The sequence below is a fragment of the Sorex fumeus genome, unplaced genomic scaffold (genome assembly GCF_029834395.1).
Source record: "Sorex fumeus unplaced genomic scaffold, SorFum_2.1 ptg000033l, whole genome shotgun sequence".
Taxonomy (NCBI): Eukaryota; Metazoa; Chordata; class Mammalia; order Eulipotyphla; family Soricidae; genus Sorex; species Sorex fumeus.
This window is the reverse complement of record NW_026606090.1, coordinates 16038260-16058516: the sequence shown is the minus strand read 5'-3', so window position 1 is coordinate 16058516 and position 20257 is coordinate 16038260. Positions and strand designations below refer to the sequence as shown.

The following is a 20257-nucleotide window of genomic DNA, read 5'->3' as shown; positions in this document are numbered from 1 at the left end:
TATTTCATATATGTAAATATGTGTTTATAGTTAATATAAATAAATATATTTATATACATACATTCATTTTATAAAACCATGTATAGGAAATTTCTGGAATGAAAGTGCTTATAAAAATTCATGACTATCATTATCTTGGACAGTGACATTTCAGATTATTCTCATTTTCAGAGTATATCCAAGCCATTATGATGATGGAGGAATCTGTTCAACATGTTGTGATGACAGCCATTCAAGAGGTATGTTGAGACTTTGTACTTTTAGTTTGTGAAAAATTAAAGGAATAAACCTGATTTTAGATAAAATAAGCATTTTTCTCATATTTTGAAATTTTTTAAGATATTTGATCTAATTTTTTAAAATTATCCATTATGGGGCCTGGAGCGATAGCACAGTGGGTAAGGCGTTTGTCTTGCATGCAACTAGCCCAGGTTCAATTCCCAGCATCTCATATGATCCCCCAAGCACCACCGGGAGTAATTCCTGAGGGCATAAGGCAGGAGTAACCCTTGTGCATCACCAGGTGTGAAACAAAAAGCAAAAAAATAAAATGTACCCATTATGCTTGTTATTAGTGTTTCGTTTGAGCCCACATCTGGCTATGCTCAGGGCTCTGTGCTCAGTGATCACTCCTGGCAGGGCTCATAGAACCATATCGCATGCTGGGCTTAGAATTTGAGTCACCTGCATGCAAGGCAAGCACCATACCTGCTGTACTGTTTTTCTAGCCCCCATGCTTATTTTTATTTAAGCCCTCAATATACCTAAAATATAAAAAATATTTTTTCCCAGTATTTGTAAATGTCCTAATGAATGAAAAGTAGAGTGGCTTTGAAAGCTCTTATAAATTCCACTGTGGTATCTTCTTAGCTGTTTGCCTCTCACAACTTACTGGTTTCTTATTGACTGAAAATGAGTTTCCAATCCCAATCATATCCAGAGCATTCTAAGTGAATATTTGCGTTAAAATGGAAAGGGGGAAGGGATATAAGAAAGGCCTATGCCTTTACTTAATGAAAGTTGTACTTGACATAGGAGACATTTTAAGGATATGGAGACCCTAAGAAGCATAAGTCAGAGCTTTTTGGGTGGGGGGGTTGAAGTGGTTTGGGGTCAAACCCTGTGGTAGTTGGTTACTCCTGGCTCTCTGCTCATCGGATGTAGCTAGACTAAACGATATTTTGTATCTACCATGTGTTATTTATCCATTTATCAGTTGATAGACATTTGAGTTGTTTTCTCTTTTGGCCAATGTGATTAATACTGCTGTGAATCTAAGAATACAAGTATTTGAGTTTATTTTTAATTCTCCCAGTTACATAAGTGAGAAATGAAGAGGTCGGCCCAATTGTTACTAGTTTAAAGATTTAGGAATTGGGAACATTCTTATCTTGGTAGTAAAGTTTTCTGATGAGTGTGGGAGAATTAGCAAGCTTTAAGAAATAAGACAGGCCTGGATAACCTCTAAAGGGAATAAAGAAACTTTGGAGGCTAGTTTGACAGACTAGTTGAGGTTGAAACTTGCTTTGAACCTTAAAAAATACTGGGGACAGGAGGTGTCCACATCCACCCTGCGATATTCAGGTGTTACTATTCAGAAATTGCTCCTGGCAGTGATTGTGGGATGCTGGAAATCTAACCTGGTGAGCTGTGTGCAAGGCAAACGTCCTACGTGCTATACTATCACTCCGGCCCCGAAAACTTTAATTTGTTTACTCTCAGTATTTAGAAGTCAGGCTCTATGATCAGAATAATCTATTCTGTTAATCTCCATTTGAGATTTTTTCAGGAAAAATGAATAAAGGTATGAGAAGAACTGAGAGTATATTGACAAAAGCCATCAAAGTGCTAGGCCATGATATCTATGAAAGAGAAGGTAACTAAACAAATGATAAAAGTTAAAGTAGGAAGGGGGAGATTTGCAAAAATCAGAGGTGTGGTACCAAAGAAAAGAGTGGGCTTCAGTAGACAAATAATGTTCACTATAAAGTCTATTGAAAGGGCAAAAAGTGTCCATAAGAATGACAGGCTCGCGGGGGTATGCTGCCACCAGCAGGTCAATCTGTACCTGTGAGGCTATTGTATCAGCAGCCTGATGGCAATGTCAGACTTTCAGATACCCCAAAATTGTTGCTGTGCCTTTAGCCAGACCCCAAAAACTTAGGGCAAAGTTCACCAAGAAAGTAAATGGCCAAAATTTAGGTATGTGGGAAACACACCCACAAACCACCTCCGGCATGGCCTCTCTGGTTCCTGATTGAACTGCTTAACGGCCATGATCCCAGAGACTCAGAAACAAATCTCGGAACCCAAAGGCTTTTGGCAAAAATGTGTCCTGTTCCTGCAGTGGGTTACAGAAACGAATCTTGGAAACCAGCGGCTTTAGGTAGAAATGTGTCCAGTCCCTGCAGTATATTACCGGTGCTGCGCCAACCCAGGCGAGAATACTGCAGCCATGCGACATCATATGTTACTGATAACCAGCAATAGAACACAAATTGTCTACTGTTGCCTTTTCAGCAGATCTGAGTGTTGAGGTAAAATCTCAAATAATAATGGTGGGTCTGGTGTCAAAATACTGAATGTGATCAAAGTAGAGAGAGAGTAATGTGGAAATCATCTGCCCCACAGGTAGGGGGAGGGTGTGGGATGGGGATATACTGGTGTTGTTGGGGGTGGAGAATGGGCACTGGTGAAGGTATGGGTGTTTTATTGTATGACCGAGACTTAGACCCGAAAGCTTTGTAACTGCTCTCACGGTGATTCAATAAATAAAATTATAAAAATGAAAAAAAAAGTAAGGTGGAGTTCATGCAAAATTCAATCAGCTAATCAGTGGCTGAATACATAGCAGTACTCCTACATAAAAAAATAAAATGACAAGCTCAAACTGAAACACAGGAAGAACTGAGAGGTATCTGGTCTAGATTTCTGAGGAAATGAAGGAACAGACATACTAAAATCATTGAAGGGGAGGTCTTAGAAAGGGGTTTTCTTCAGGACATCTAAAGTTTTACTCAGAGGTTGTGTGTTATTAAGGACTAAACTAACAATAGAAAGGGGGAAAACTGGAGGAAAATAAGTACATTCTCTTCTGTTTACAAAGGCTCTGAATTAGATGTACACTCCAGATATTCTGTCAAAATATTAAATTTATCTTTCTTGAACTGTTTAAATTAGCCACAGGAAGCTTCAGATATTTAATTTAACAAATATGCAAAATCATGCAAGTGATTATTTCTAGGGAGTTAAATTCTTTTCCTCCTAATATTTGTTCTGAGTTTTGTCTTACCTAGTTTTTTTTTTAATTTGAAGAAAAGACTTTTAAAATCTCATTAATACGTTAACAATAAAAGCATACTAATTGAAGCCACTGCGTTTTCGTTTCCTCTGTTCTCCCCGCCCCCACCTTAATCATGCTAAGGGTCCTCCAGTTGTCATTACAGCATAGAGCAGTGGTCCTCGAGCTTTGCCAGAATCATCTGAGAGGGCTTGTTATATAGATTGTTGGGCTTAAGTGAACGGGAGCTGATAGTCAAGTATTTGCATTTCTGGCACATTTCCAGGCATTGCTGATACTGTTGTTGGCGTGGGTACTTCTTGATATAGGGGAAAAATGTACTACAGGTGAACATAACTCTAGTGAGTATGAGAAAGACTTGAAGGACATGATTAGAACATATCTAATTGTTCCTCTCTTTTCTCCTTCAGATAGAACATGAGAAAGAAATAGAACACTGAAACTATTATAGCCTGCCCAGACATTTGTCACAATTAGAACTTTATATCCTATTACTACCCTCACATGAGTGTGATGCTAACTAAGGGGGTGTGTGTCTAAGGTGTGTGAATGTGTGTGAAACTGTTAATTTTGACTGATATTGATATCCACATTTACTCTTTAGAAATAGTTATTAGCATTACTTTTTTCTTAACTGAAAAGTCAGTTTTTACACGATAGCACAGCGGTAGGGCATTTGCCTTACAAGTGGCCAACATGGCCGACCCGAGTTCGATTCCTCTGCCCCTCTCAGAGAGCCCGGCAAGCTACCGAGAGTATCTCGCCCGCACGGCAGAATTTGCACCTGTAGTTATTAAGTGAAGGCATTATTTTATTTATTTTTTTTTTTATGTAGGAGTACTGCTATTTATTCAGTCACTCATTAGCTGATTGAATTGGGCATGAACTCCATCTTACTTTTTTTTCATAATTTTATTTATTCATTTATTTTTTCTTATATTTATTTATTGAATCACTGTGGGAAAAGTTACAAAGTCTAAGTCTCGGTCATACAATGATCAAACACCTTTCCCTTCACCAGTACCCATTTTTCACCACCAAGAACCCCAATATACCCCCCTCCTAGAAGGCATTATTTTAGAGTAAAAACCACAAAACTTTAAACAAAAAATTTATGCATAAAGCATTCATTTATATTCTTTTTTTATTCTGTAGTGATTAAATATTAATTTTCATTGTCTTTAACCTCATGATTATAATCATTTAAATTTGAATTTCAGCTGATGAGTAAAGAATCTCCCGTCTCTGCTGGAAACGATGCCTATGTTGACCTTGATCGCCAGGTATCTAATTTTGCTGTATGATGTGATGGAAAGGTACTCATTAGATATTATTGAAAAGAATATTTCAGGTGGTAATACTCGAATCCTTGGAGCCATCTTCGCAGCCTGGATTTTTTCTTTGGGGGTGGGGGCAGGAGGGTGCTGGGTTTATAACTCAGGATCTCATACTTGTTAGTCATTAATCTACTCTTGAGTTATATCCTTTCCCTAAAAAAAATAACACATTTTCACTCATTATAACTTATATTTTGTAGTCAGGATTTTTCTTTTTCAATTTGATTCTTTTTCTATATGTCACATTTAACAGCATAGCTGCACTCCTAGAAAATGTCACGGACTTTTAACCATATGAATTATTTATAATACAAAAGATACTATATCTTGTAAAGAATGAGCAATCAAATACTTAACTGCACCTACAAAAGACTGTTTTTTGTTCTTGCTGCTGTTGTTTTTGTTTGGAGGCCACACCCAGTGCTGCTTAGGGGTTACTCCTGGGTCTGTACTTAGGAATCACTCCTGGCAGATTCGGGGGCCATATGGGATGACCTGCTTGGCTGCATTAGAAAGCGAGCACCCAACCTGCTATACTACATATCTGTCTGAAGACTAGTTTTAAAGAACTTCGCTATATATGTTTTGGGTTTTAATCACAAAATTACTTTGTAGGTGTGATTACTGCTGTGTGTGTGTGCGTGTGCGTGTGCGTGTGTGTGTGTGTGTGTGTGTGTGTGAAGCAAGATAGTTTTTATTGAAACTTACTTAGATGTAAGGATAAGAAAGAGAAGTACATCTTTAAGAAAGAATTCAACTTCTCTAGAGTGTGTAAAAGCAAGCAAGCAAAGATACATAGAGACAAGCAATTGAGAGTCATATTTAAAGAACTTGGGCTTGAAGAGCAAGCCTAATTGCATGAAGGCTTGTCACATGGATAAAAGCCAGTATTTTTAATCGACTTTTTTTTTATAATTACTACAGTATGGTGTACAGTTTTATTATTAGAGTTAATACAATAATGGGGCATACCTTGGGGATATTTGAGTTGGAAATCAAAACAATTTCTTAGTTTTAAACATTGATTTTAAAAAATTAGCAATTAAAAAACAATCTTGTGTTGGGGGATAGACTTAGCATCAGAATTTAATCCTGGCAGTTCTCAGTGACTTCACTAGACATTTGATGTGAGAGCGTGAGCATGCACTGTTACTCAGTACCTGTGGCACAAGAGATTTCCCGGGCCACCCGCTCAATGTATAGCCATGGTGAGGACCTGCAGGGTTACAACTAGTGGGGTGAGTTAGATGCAAGACATGTGCCTCAATGCTATCTCTTCAACCTTGACCTATAATTTTAAATGACTGCCAGGATGTGAAGTGAGTTGTATAGTCTGAATTACATGTGTGAGTCTCTGGATTTTATCCCTGCCACCACACACATGTACCAAAAAAAAAAAAATGTTGAAATAAACTCGCCGAATAGTTATGTTAGGGGATGGCAGTGGGGGAGAGGTTACTGACTCTGTGCTCTGGGGACCATGCAGTGCTGGCAGTCAGACTGAGGTCAGCCTCTACAAAGCAAGCACCTTTTATCTCCAGCCCGCTAGCCCTGTTCCTGTAGCTGATACATATATTGCCAAGAATGAAGTAGCCCAGATAGATGTGCAAGAAAATTTGCTATGAAGACCAAATTTAAAGTACAGAAAAAGACTCAGTAATAAAGTAATAAAACTAGAAGTGCCTTCATTTTTTTACAGAAGAGCTCTTAATGTCTTAAGTTCTCGATTAATCCCTGTCCCACAGAGAGATGTTTTAATTTTCATAGCATATATATGATCACTGATTTTGCCATTTCATGTTGAAAAGTTTATTATACCTGTTTCCAACCAGTTGAAGAAAACGACAGAGGAGCTCAATGAAGCTTTGTCAGCAAAGGAGGAAATTGCTCAGAGATGCCATGAGTTGGATATGCAGGTAAGAAATCTATTCTGTGTGCCCCTGGTTCGAAATGCACCTCTTAAATACCTCCAAATGTGCTAGATACTGCCCTACAATACAATTTGATTATAATGCTGCCCATATTAAGAGAAAAAAAACAAATTTCTCATTAAAGACAGTAGACTGAGCAAAGCTTATTGCTTCTTCTAGCAGCCCCTTAAAAATACAACAAATAAATTAACACTTTATTGCTTTGAATTTGAGGGAAGAGGAGAAATAGAGTCTGAGGAGGGGTATTAGCATGTATAGACTTTATGGTGCGCAAATAAACTAGCTCTTGGAAGGAAGGGCAGAGCTTTTTTAATGCGCCCATTTGTAGTGTTTGCCATTTCTAGAATATAGTACTCTTAACCTGCCCAACTTCAAATTATTAATAGTTTGACACACAGCCCACAAGTCAGCTTGGTTATAGCCAGCAGCAGCACACAGTCTTCAACCTCAGAGAACCAAAAAGCAATTGGAGAAGTGCTGAGTGGAGAAAAGGAGTAAAGAATGCAGAGGTCAGGATTACTGTAGGGATGAGTAGAGGAGGCTGCTGTCACAGAGTACCAGAGTATTGCCAGTGTGACAGAGGGCTGCTGTGAAACCATGACTATCTATGAACACAGTTAAGCCCGGTCAGCTCTGCTATCCACTACAGAGACTTACTTTGGCTACATTCCCATTCAAGGGTTTTTGCCAAAAATGAAAGATAGAGTTGGGTCTTTTTTTGTTTAGACCTTTTTGTTTTCTCAAAGACAGCTTATTGATACACTGTGGACCCCTTGAGAACATGGCATCCAGTTATCTTTATTATTCACTGATTTGGTGAAGTTAGTGAAAATGTTGTATCTAAAGGGTCCAGAGCAGTGGTACAGTGGATAGGACCTATGCCTTGCACTCAGTTGATCCAGGTTTAGTGTCCAGCACCACATAGGCCCCACACCACAGGACTGACCCTGGAGCACCATCAAGTGTGACTCAGTATAAATAAATAAAGGTAAATAAAGATATTGGACTTAGTCATTTAAATGGACGCATATAAGAGGAATGTAATTGTAGCATACATTTTATATAAATATATGCCTAGTTATCATGTTTTCAGATGTTAGGCTTTGCATAAATGCTGAGCGGGGTAATAAATGCTATCTTTGTTTATATTGTAAAATGAAAGTTGATACACTGGAATTAGTAAACTACAGCTTGCCCTCAGTTATTGTAAATAAACTTTATTATAATAATACTGTTTTCATGCTACATGACAGATTTGAGTACTTGCCCCAGAGAAATAAAGACAAAGAGAAAGAAACATAAATATCTCTGCCACCCCCTCCCCCATGGTGCTTATAGTCTAAAAAAATAGGTCGTAAAAGTCAGGCTTTTTAGCTCTATGGTTGATTCCACTGCCTCAGTGACCCCACTCTCCCAGTCAGGAAAAATAAATGGTTTGGTTGCCAAAATTATATATAGGTTGTTATGTGATGGTAAATATTTTAGAGATAAATAAGGTAGGATAAGGTATATGGAAAATTATGTTTTTAGGGGTGTAGGTGCGGTGTTTGTGTATTACTTCCCTGGACCTTTGCTGCTGAGTGGTGAAATGACCAGAAATTGCACACTTAGATGTGCTTTGGACACATGCTGATTTCATTGTGGCACTCACATGTTACCAGGGTACAGTGCTCCCTGGGTTCACTGTGGTGCTCTCTTGTTTGCTGGGAGTCACACTCCTAGATTCAGTGCTCACACTTTTTGCTTGTGCTTGTGTTCACCTGATTGTGCATCAAGAATTGCACACACTGGTATGGAATCAGGAGTGTCAGGTGGCAGAGCCACTGGGACTGTGCTCTGGTGCTTGTTTATGGCATCCGGGATCAAACTCATCACCTGTTTCTTTTCTCAGTGCCGGCACTTTTACCAGCTTTAAGTGGATAGTTAACCAAGAAAGGTGATGTGTTAGTACAGTTCTATAGAGATTAAGGGAACAAGCCTCTCAGATTTTCACAGTAAGAGCATTATGGCTACATACAAAGGACCTAGGAGTGCATGTGACTGATGTATTCAGGAACAGGAAGATGAGGAGGCCAGGAGTAGAAGGGAGCGTGGGAAGAGAACATTTTTATGAAGCCTTTGCCAGCCTTTATAGAAGCTGTTGGGGGATTTTGAACAAAGTGGTCATGTGGTATGAACTTTGTTTTAATTTATGACATAGCAGTCAAATTAAATTTTAGTAGAATAGACTAAAAGGAAGTGGCGGATTAAGTAGTAAGGTCATTATAGTAATCCAAGTGAAAACTAGGTTGGCTTAGAATATGAAGGTGGTAAGAATTGATCAAACTGTGGTAGAAGACAGCAGCTATAATTGCTGACAGAGTAGATATGGGCAAGGGAAAGACATAGGGACTGACTGAGCAACTGAAAAGATAGAGTTACCTTTTACTGACAAGAAGACTGGAAAGATTGAGGGTGGGAGTAATTAGATGTTCACTCGGGCAGTTTAAATTTCAGAGGCCTTGTTAGACATCCAAGTGGAAATGATACCCAGTCCAGGTTCCAGGCTAGAAATAGAAATGTGCAAGTTGTCAGTGAACTTATGGTGTTTCCATCAGTTATGGAGCTACAAGGCACCACAGTGTTCAAGAAGCTGTGGAGTAATCCAGTGATTGACTAAGGAAACAGAAAAACTGATCATACAGAGCGGGGCTCGCAAGCCCTGGAGGCCAAGTAAAAAAATCACAGTAAAAGGAGATCCTGAGTAGTGTCTCCTATTGACAGATGGGAGTGGCAGTGTGTCCAGCCTGCTGGAATGGTAGGGCCCATAGCCCAACTAGGACAAGAGGGGCAGGATGCAGAAGTCAGCATCAGGAATGGCAGCAACTTTTGTTTCCATACCTTTATTATATGCATTTGACATGCAGTGCAACTACATTAGATATTTTAAGGTGTATAATTGTGATGCTTTTTGATTGATGTAAATATAAACCTGTGAACTATCACAACAATCAGTATAATTCATGACCCTCTTAAGTTTTCTCATGTTTCTTTATAATCTCTCATGTAGATTAATTTGTAGCTTCTAAAATTATATATAAGAGGAATCGTTCAGTGTATAATCTTTCTTTGGTCTGGTTTCTTTTATTATTTCAAGATTCATTCATGTTGTTGGTACAAATAGCTAATCCTTGGGGGTAGAGGTAACTCAGGACTGAGCCACAGGCTTTGCATGTGGGAGGCCTGGCTTCATTCCCTGGCACCACATGAGCACTAAAGGAAACAGCTCCCAAGCTCAGATCCAGGAATAGCCCATCAACATTGCTAGGTCTGGGCCAGAGCCAATAGTCGTCTTTTTTTTATTGCTAAATAGTTTTATATTCTAATGATCATTTGTGTTGTTTTTTGATTTTTTTTTTTCCTTGATCACAAATTGAGCTTTTTTAGGAAAACTAAGAATATTTAGGTCATGTGGAAGTTGTATATTCAGTTTCTTAAAACACAAACCTTTTTTCAAAAGTGATTGAAACATTTAACATTTTCACCAGAAATATGTGAGAACTCCATTTGTTCTACTTCTTGGTGCATCCAGTCTTTATCATTTTAGTCATTCAAGTGGAAGTGTGTTGGTATAACATATTTTTAATTTCCATTTCTTTAGATAATTTGTGGGTTTTGAGTATTCCTAATAGTTACCTACCCCCCCCACCATCTATATCTCTATCTCTCTGTGTGTGTCTCGCTTTCTTTCTCTCTCCTCTCTCTCTTTCTCTCCTCTCTCCTCTCTCCCCTCCTTCTACCCACCCCCTCAGTGGTTCTCAGCAGCTACTTCCAGTTCAACTCGGTGCTCAGACATCACCCCCAGTGGTGTTCAGGGGACCATGCAAAACCAGAATTGACCCATGGCTTCCTGCATGGGAAGCATGAGTTCCAGCCTTTTGAGCTGTGTCTTTGGTCTGATGTATATATTCTGCAGTGCTTCCAGCCTTTTGAGCTGTCTCTTTGGTCTGATATGTATATATTCTTTGGTGAACTGTAATTTCAGGCATAAAATACTGAATTCTTGTTTACTCTTTTTTGTTTGGGGGACAACTCCACAGTGATGTTTAGGGACTCCTCCCAGCATAGTACTCAGGAAGTGCTCCTGAAGGTGCTCAGGCAGGATTGGTGTGCCAGGTATCTAACCTGGATGTACTGCATGGGTAACGAGTTCCAGCCTATGCATCTCTCTCTTCAGCCCCATTGCTATTCATACATACTGCTCTGCTTTTGTAAAGTTCTACCGAGAGGTAGAAGTTAACTATACTACTTTAAAAGTACGCTTTTCGCTCATAATAATTCATTAATGATTGCAGTAATGTTGGAGAGGGAAGAAATAATAGCTGTCTTCTGTATTCTAACAGGTTGCAGCGTTGCAAGAGGAGAAAAGTAGTCTGCTGGCAGAGAATCAGATATTAATGGAAAGACTCAATCAATCTGATTCTATAGAAGATCCTAATAGTCCAGCAGGCAGAAGGCACCTGCAGCTCCAGACTCAATTAGAGCAACTTCAGGAAGAAACATTCAGGTAAAAGGGGGAAAAAAAGCTTCTTACTAAAACCTAGTTCTTTAAAGATAGATAGATAAATAAATAAATAATAACATTGTATTCTTAAGCAATTAAAATGTTAAAATTAATATTGTGTTGCATGCCAGAGAGATAGTGATATCTCAGTTAAGGTGCTGCCTTACGTCTCTACCATCCCAGTTCTATCCCCAAAACTCCATATGGTCCTTGATCACAGAGCCAGAATTAGCACCTAAGTGTTAGGACGACCCAACACTCCTACCCACCCACCCCTCAAAAGAATATAATAAGTCAGGGTAGCTGCAAATCAAGAAAGATGTGTAATCAACAACAAAATAATAACAATTTCCACATGACATCAAATAACTTCACAAGTAGAAAAAATTCTATCAAAGCTATACTTTCAGTATTTCACGCGACAGAATGGCTTAATGAAATTTAACTTTGAGTAAAAGAAAGAAAACAAACAATAGCCCCACTCACATTCTGGCAGGTGCTTAAAAATAAGAAAATGAGGAAGGGGCCAAAGCAATAGTACAGTTGAGTAGGGTGCTTGCCTTGCGTGTGTCTGACCCGGATCAATCCTCAGCAGTACATATTGTCCCCCAGGTCCTACCAGGAGTGATCCCTGAGCATCAAGCTAGGAGTAAGCCCTGAGCACTACTCAGTATGGCCCAAAATCAAAAACAAAAGAAAAAGGAAAGGAAATGGAAAGAAAGATGAGAAAACAAAACAGTGAAACACTCAGAACTGAGAGTGGGAATGCTCAGGAGAAAGAATAAATTTGCTCAAAATATGATATTTTAAAACAAAAATTATACCACATATTTTAGAATATTATATATTTATTTATTTTTAGATTTTTAGCCATACTGGGGAGTACTCATGAGCTGCTTTGGTGCTTGGGAATCTCAGGTTTGCTCAAGGAGACCACATCTTCTGAGGACTGAATCTGGACCTCCAACCCTTTGAACTACCTTGTCCCTAAAGTAAATTTTCTTAAAGGGACATCATAGAGAGATTTAAAGTAATTGATCTGATCCTGTCCTAGACACAAGATGAAAATAGACACATAGTAATACTGAGTGCATGATTATGGCTCAGTCTTATTTAAAGGGCAAACTTGCTTCAATGGAACAGACTTGTAAATACATCATAAGGGAGAGGAAAGACCAAGAGGAACGAAGAATTTTTGGCAATTGAATAGTGAAAGGGAAAGGAAAAAAATTAGAATTTGGTGTGCTGCAAAGCAAAAGCATAACCTGGAAGGACTTAAATCAGAACAAATTATATTTATTATTCTATTACCGTATTATGACCTATTTCTCAAATAACCCAAAATATCTGGTGTTAAAACAGTAAGAGTCATTTTTAGAATTTTTCTGTGTACGATACTGTATCATGTCAACTATGAATAGTGATAGTTTGGATTCTTCATTACCAATTTGGATAACTTCAATTTCTCTATTATTGCTGTGCCTGAGATTTCTAATAATACCATGCAAATAATAGTGATGAAGGTGGGCATTCCTTTCTTTTGCCTGATCTTAGAAGAAAGGCTTTCAGTTGTTTCCTATTAAGTATAATACTGCTACTATCTCATGGTGATTCAATAAAATTTTTTTTTAAATTTTTAAAAAATATAATATTGCCTGTGGGTTTGTTGTGTATGACTTTCACTATTTAGAGGTTAATTCTTCATTTTGTTGAGGGATTTGCCATAAATAGGTGCTGAATCTTCTCAAATGCTTTCTCTGCTTCTATTGAAATGATCGTATGACATTTATCTTTCATTTTAATCACTTCACTTAAAATCACTTAACTTCCCGTTAGTCGTCGATTTGCTCGAGCGGGCGCCAGTAACGTCTCCATTTGTCCCTGTCGCGTGCTAGTGTAGCCCAATGGCATCTCTTCGCTCCGGGAATATGGAGGGCCTCAAACCGATCGTTCATGATCTTGACAAAGAAGTCTGACCATCTGGTAGGTGGGCGGACACGCGGTCTCTTGACATCCCGTGGAATCCAATCAGTAACAGCTCTAGTCCAACGGTCGTCTTTAAATCTCATTACGTGACCAGCCCATCTGATTTTCGATACCTTGGCATATGAGACAGCGTCCCTGATCCTTGATCGTCGACGGATGTCAGAACTCCGGATTCGTTCTCTCATTTGAGTGAAACGTGTTATTCCAAGCATAGCTCTTTCTATTCTTCTTTGGGAGACCTGAATGGCGTTCTCATCTTGCTTGCGTAGGGCCCAGGTCTCTGAGGCACATGTCAATGCAGGAAGAACAGTGGAATCAAAGAGATGTGCCCGGAGCCGGAGGTTCTTCGTCCTCTTAGCTATTTCTTCGACGTTCTTGAAGGCGTTCCAAGCCGCTCTCTTCCTCCTGCGCAGCTCGGGTGCCAGGTCATTTCTCATGTTGACCTCTCGACCTAGGTAGACATAGCTGTTGCATTCGGAGATGGTCGTTCCATTGAGAGCAAATGGGGCGTCAGGAACAAGGCTGTTTCTCATAAACATTGTCTTCGTAAGATTCAGCTGTAGTCCTACCTTTCCACACTCACGGTCAAAGTCGGCCAGCATTTGTGCCGCTTGGCTGATGTTTGGTGTTATTAAAACAATGTCATCAGCAAAGCGGAGGTGGTGTAGTTGCCGACCATCTATCTTCACTCCCATTCCTTCCCATTCCAGTTGTCGCATGATGTTCTCGAGGGTGGCACTGAAGAGTTTCGGTGAAATGGTATCACCCTGCCGCACCCCTCTCTTGACATCAACGATCACTTCTTTGTAGAATGGTGAGATCCTGGTAGTGAAACCGCAATACAGCTCACGGAGGATCCTGATGTATTGGGCTTGAATGCCCTGATTGGCTAGGGCTTCAATGACCGCTTCCGTCTCAACAGAATCAAAGGCCTTCTTTAAATCAATGAACGTTAAGCAGAGCGGCATCTTGAACTCCCGAGAAACCTCAATGAGCTTGGTTACCGTGTGGATATGGTCGATGGTGCTGAATCCTTTGCGGAACCCTGCTTGCTCGCATGGTTGTCCTTCATCTAGTGTTCTGCCAATCCTATTCAGGATGACTCGAGTGAACAGCTTGTAGATGACAGACAATAGGCAGATCGGGCGATAGTTGCCAATGTCATGGATGTCTCCCTTCTTGAACAGTAGTACGGTCCTGCTGATTTTCCATTGGGACGGAACCTTGCATTCAGACAGGTAGCGAGTGAAGAGCCGAGCCAGTGTATTGATGAGTACTGACGGCAGGTTCTTCAGGTGTTCAGGTCTGACCTTGTCTGGACCGGGTGCTGTTTGCTTCTTTACCAACGAAATGGCGTGTCGGATTTCGGAAGGGAGAACGTTAGGAATGACATACCCATCCTGTGGAATTTGGTATGTCAGCAAGTGGACATGGCTATCGAAGAGATTTGAGTAGAAGTCATGGATAATCTTCTCCATTGCCATTCTGGAGGATGTGATGGATCCATCAGGACGTCGGAGGGCAGTCATCTTGGTCTTATAGTTGGCGAAGGACAGGCGGGCGTTACGAATACTTTTCCCGGCTTCTGCCGCATCTATCAGTACTTCTGCTCTTCTCTCTTTGAGGTCTTCCTTGATCGCATCTCTGCACTGCTTTGCAAGCTCGGACGTTAGCTTGCGGTTGCCTGAGGCATGCGCCAAACCACGCTGGCGAATTAGCTCAAGAGTTTTCGAAGATAGGCGACTTTTTGTGGCTATCTCTCTCTTGGCGTTCCTCGCACATTCATGGAGGTGCTGAACCAGTCGATCGTATTCCTCGTCAATGTTGTCAACAATGGCATCTTCCCATGTTGCCGCAATAGTACCAAAGAGTTCCCAGTTGGTGGTCATTCTGGGAGTTCTCTTTTTGAACTTTGCAGCCCTTTCTCCCCGCTCTGTGAAGTAGAATTTTGCACGAAGGAGACGGTGGTCCGATCCCGTTCGAAATTTTGGGACAACAGCGACATCAGTCAGGCAAAACCGTCGATTGAATATGATGTGGTCTATTTCATTGTGGAATCGTCCACCGGGAGACTCCCATGTCCATCGTTTAGATTCTGCCTTCTGGAACTGTGAGTTACCATGAATGGTCTTGGTCGACATGATGAACTCAGTCTCTCACCCTGTTCGTTCCATTCTAGGCCATGGGTCCCGATGTGAAGTTCTTCAGCTGATCTTCTCGGTCCTATCTTGGCATTAAAATCACCCACAATGATCTTGTAGAAGGTGTGGTCTTCTTTATAGAACTTCTCTAGCTCCATGTAGAACTTCTCGATTTCTCTTTCATCAATCATAATGAGATGTTGGTGCGTAGACAACGAAGATAGAAACTGCAGGCAGTGAGCCACATCTATTCAAATGTAAACGTCCGATTCGGGTTGTTAGGCATTCGAATGAATCAATGCTCTTGGCCAAGTTTGTGTTGACAAGGACACCGACGCCTCCAACACCTCTTTTATCGCATGTTCCGAGGAACAGTTCTTCTCCAGTGTCGAAAACGGCATGGTGAGATTCGTGCCTTCTTGTCTCGGTCAGACCAATGATGTCGTACTTGATCATTCGCGCTTGTACCATCAGGTCCTCGATGGATGCATCTGATGCTAGCGTATGTGCATTGAAAGTACAGACGATCATTTTTGTCTTCCTTTGTTGTGGCAGCCTAGGTCGGCCTTGAGATTTTGTCGGCCTCTCCTTTCTCATCCTTCTCAGTGCTGCCATGTCGGTGAAGCCTTCAGGGTCAGGTGAATGAGACCAGTTGTAGTTACTGGTTTTGGCATATCGAATACACAGCGGATAGCTTGCCAGGCTCTTCCGTGCGGGCGGAATACTCTCGGTAGCTTGCCAGTCTTTCCGAGAGGTATAGAGGCTTTTGGGGTGACCTCTAATCACCCTTGTAGGTGTTACCATATTTGATAGGGTTCCATATTTGAACCCTATCAAATATGGTATGACAATTCCAGAAGATGGGTATTTAGTGTCTTATGATGTGTCGCGCGGCCGCGCGGGTCCAGAAAGCGTCCTGGAGTGTGGCGACGGCTGGGTAGTGGAAGTAGTGTCGAGAGTGGAAATCTGCCAGTGGGGTATTTATCTGGGTAGGGTGAGTCTCCTGTGCACAATTCGATCCCTGGGTGGTTGATGGAAGCAGACAGGGCAGGGTAGGGTGGGGCTCCTGATTAGAATCCCTTTGTCACCTGTGGTGGTGGGAGCAAGCAGAGAAGCTCTGTCCCTGGGTCCGCCGAGCCTGGAGTCCAAGGTCTCGGAGAGTTCCACTTACCTTGTTCTGTGGGTCTTCAGTTGTGCGTGGGTCTCGGCCGGAGCTGCCGCACGGGTCCGGAAAGCGTCCTGGAGTGTGGCGACGGCTGGGTAGTGGAAGTAGTGTCACTACTTCATTTTAATATGTTTCCTTAATATTTTTGTTTGGTTTTGGGCCACACTTAGCAATGCTCAGGGCTCACTTCCGGCATTGTGCTCAGAGATCACTCCTGGTGGACTTGGAAGATCATCTGAGGTGCTATTTAGACAGTGGGGATGAGGAGATAGGTTAGATGGTTAGAGCACATCGTCCATGCTGAGAGCCCTGAGGTCTGTCCTCAGCAACTTATGGCCTCTAGAGCACCAGTCTGTCTGACCCTTGTACTCCTTGAACACCACTGTCCCTGGTAACCCTACAGTGCTCAGTCTGAACACAGAACTCTTAGTCCTTCTGGAGACCCAGTATGGTGTGGCCCCTGAGCCACCAGCATCAAAGGGAAACCCAAAAAAAAAATGGAAGAAAAATTAAGTATCAATTCGGTTTTTACTTTATCAGAAAAGATTAATATGATGATATCTCCTTTTCTTAATTATTTTTCAGTAAAGTGCTTCTGGATTTTTTTTTGTCTTAACACAAAATTTAATATCAAAAACCTAACAAAATAGCCGTCCTTAAATATAGACAGAACACTTCAAGATTTGAACCTCACAGTTGACTGCAATGATCTGATGTCACTGGCAAAGTCAACAAAATAAAAAATAAACAGATGGGACTACATAAAGTTAAAAAGCTTCTGCGTGGCAAAAATAAATAACTAAATAAATAAACCACAGGCTAAAACTAAGAGACAGCTAACTGAATGGGAAAAATATATTTGCATTCAACACATCAGATAAAGATTTGATATCCAGGATATATAAAGTACTTGCAAAAATCAACCCCCAAAAATTCAAAAACCTTGTCAACAAATGGGGAGAAGAAATTAATAGACACTTCTCAGAGGAAGGCAGGCAGATGGCCAGTAGACCCATGAAAAAGATGCTCAGCATCAATTATCATCAGAGAAATCCAAATCAAGATGATAGTAAAGTAACATCTCACACCATTGAAAATTATACATATCAAAAATAGTGTTGGTAGGGATGTGGTGAAAAAGAAACTGTCATCCAGTGCTGGTCAGAATATTGTCTAGTACAATCCCTGTGAAAAACAGTATGGAGAGTTCTCAGTAAACTAAGAATTGAGCTGCCATCTGACCCAGCAACTCTACTTTGGGCCATCTACCCCCAGGACAGAAAAATATTTCATTCAAAAGGATATATGCACACCATTACTCAGTGGTTCACCCAGTGCAATAGCTAAAATAAAGAGTCAACCTAGATGGCAGTGGCAGATGAATGGATTGTGAAGCTGTGGTATACATGCACAATGGAATACTATGCAATGAAATCATGCAGTTTGCTGCCACGTGGAACTAGAAGATACGTTGAATGAAGTAAGCCAGAAGAAAGGCAAACACAAGATGATCTCACTTATCTGGGGAATATAGAATTCTGGATGAGGAGATATACTGTAGTAAAGGTGGATGCTAAGATAACCCTTGGCCCCAGTGTTTAGAGAGGAAACACAGAGAGAAGGAAAGAAATCAAGTGGGGGAAGAAGAGGAAGAGAAGTGGTGGGTGAACAGTCATCAGGGCTTCAATTTCCGAGTGATGTGAGAGAGGGATATAGTCATGTATCCAAAACACACATTTAACAAAACTGAAAGCTGAGATCTAAGTAGCAGCCACTGAAACTTGGTATGCCTGTCAGGTTGACAAGTTGGGGTAAGGAGGGAATCTGGGAACACTGATGGAAGGACTGGTGTTGAATTATTGTATGCCTAAAACGCAACTACCAGTAACTTTGTAAATCATGGCTCTTTAATTTAAAAAAAATTTTTTAATTAAAAAATTATCTTAAAAAAAGTTTTTTAAGTGATCATTTATATAGTGTATATCAGTAGTTCAAGAATGGCCTAAGAACCACTGCAGGATCACTGAGATGCTTCCATAGAGTATGTAAAGGCTTCTTTTTCCCATCTATGTGTCTGTGCAAGGCTGAATTCCCTTCATCAATTTAAGCCAAATTTAAAGCTTTGAACAGAAGTAGGAGCAGATAAGAAAATACAGCTGCCTTTTATTCAATCAGGTTATGAATCACAAAATTGTAGAAGTTTGCCACTCTTATGTTTTTTTGTTTTAGAAAAATATTTTTATAGCAGAATGTTGTCTTTAAGATAAAAATAATGGTTTCTTATAATCGTTAACTATAAATACATTTTAATTTTGATGAATACTGGTAGATAAGTACTATCTGAACACTTCTTTGAATTAGTCATTTTAATTCAATTGTGGAATTTTATAAATTTAGCTTTATTCTTTTTTTTTTCTTTTTTTTTTTTTTTTTTTTTTTTTTTTGCCTTTTGGGTCACACCCGGTGATGCTCAGGGTTCACTCCTGGCTCATGCACTCAGGAATTACTCCTGGCGGTGCTCGGGGTACCATATGGGATGCTGGGAATCGAACCCATGTCGGCCATGTTGGCTGCGTGCAAGGCAAATGCCCTACCCACTGTGCTATCGCTCCAGCCCCCAGCTTTATTCTTCTATATGTATATAGTCTTCACTATTCTGCAGTCAAAAAAAGATCTCACATGTGGGATTAGAGTCAAGATAGTAAGGGAACAATAAATGGCCAAAAGCATCATAACAGGGAATCTTGTCACAAAACTGAGTTTAGGGGGATTTGGTATGGAAGGGGTCTTTGTGACATTGGTGGAGAGAATCATCGGTATTGTGTCTGCTCAGGGTATGGTATTGGAATGATGTACGCATGAAACTATCACTAACAGTACAATAAATCACAGCCGTGCAACAAAAACGAGGACAGGTATAGAGAGGTCCTGCAATACTGAACTTTTGAAAACCCTTCATATGCATCGTTACTGTTTTAGAATCGGTATGGGGACCCGAGAGATGATGTGGTTGGGGGGGGTGGAGAAAGGTCCTTTTGTATCATAAGGCTTACCCCAGTTTATCCCCAGCATTGCATGTGGTCCCTGAGTGTCACCAGATGTGGTCTAAAAGCCGGGAGGTTTTAGAAGCATTTTCAGACAATGCTTCTGCCTCATTTTTATTGTGTCATATCTTCTAGGTTGGTTTTTTGTTTTGTTTTGTTTTAGCACTTAATGGCCTTTAAGATTTATATCCCCCCCCCGCCCCCCGCCTTGGGGCAGGAGCGATAGCACAGTGGCCTTGCACATGGCCAACCCAGGTTCGATTCCCAGCATCCCATATGGTCCTCTGAGTGAGCACCAACAGGAGTAATTCCTGAATATGGAGTCAGGAGTAACCCCAGTGCATTGCCGGGTCTGACCCAAAAAGTTAAAAAAAAGAAGATTTATATTCCCTCAAGTTTAGCAGGTAGTGAGACCCATTTTCAAGATAAGTAAGACTTGGAAACACATTCATGGTCACAAAATAATGGCATATTCAAGAGAGTTTATTATCGTCCTCAAGTTTTCTTACACTATTCTAAAGAGAACTATTAGACTATAAATAAATTTTCTTTGTTTTGGTTTGGTTACAGGTTGGAAGCAGCCAAAGATGACTATCGAATACGCTGTGAAGAGTTAGAAAAGGAAATATCTGAGCTTCGTCAGCAGAATGATGAACTGACAACTTTGGCAGATGAGGCTCAGTCACTAAAAGATGAAATAGATGTTCTTAGGTAAACAATTTAATCATCACAAGAATCCCAGGCCTGTAGTCACCCCAGCCCCAAGACTTTTGCCACCAATGTTACATAATCTAGGACAGAGGTTCCCA

At 40.5% G+C, this 20257-nt stretch overlaps 1 protein-coding gene across 2 annotated transcripts in view; it reads left to right on the top strand.

The window, feature by feature from the left end:
• HOOK3 (hook microtubule tethering protein 3) overlaps positions 1–20257 on the top strand; it is a 93055-nt gene that overhangs the window by 31421 nt on the left and 41377 nt on the right. For both annotated transcript variants that reach the window (XM_056116869.1, XM_056116868.1), the window contains exons 6-10: positions 172–239; positions 4522–4584; positions 6471–6554; positions 10952–11115; positions 20019–20159. In XM_056116869.1, the coding sequence (XP_055972844.1) occupies positions 172–239; positions 4522–4584; positions 6471–6554; positions 10952–11115; positions 20019–20159 (520 nt within the window). The remainder of the gene's footprint in view (positions 1–171; positions 240–4521; positions 4585–6470; positions 6555–10951; positions 11116–20018; positions 20160–20257) is intronic.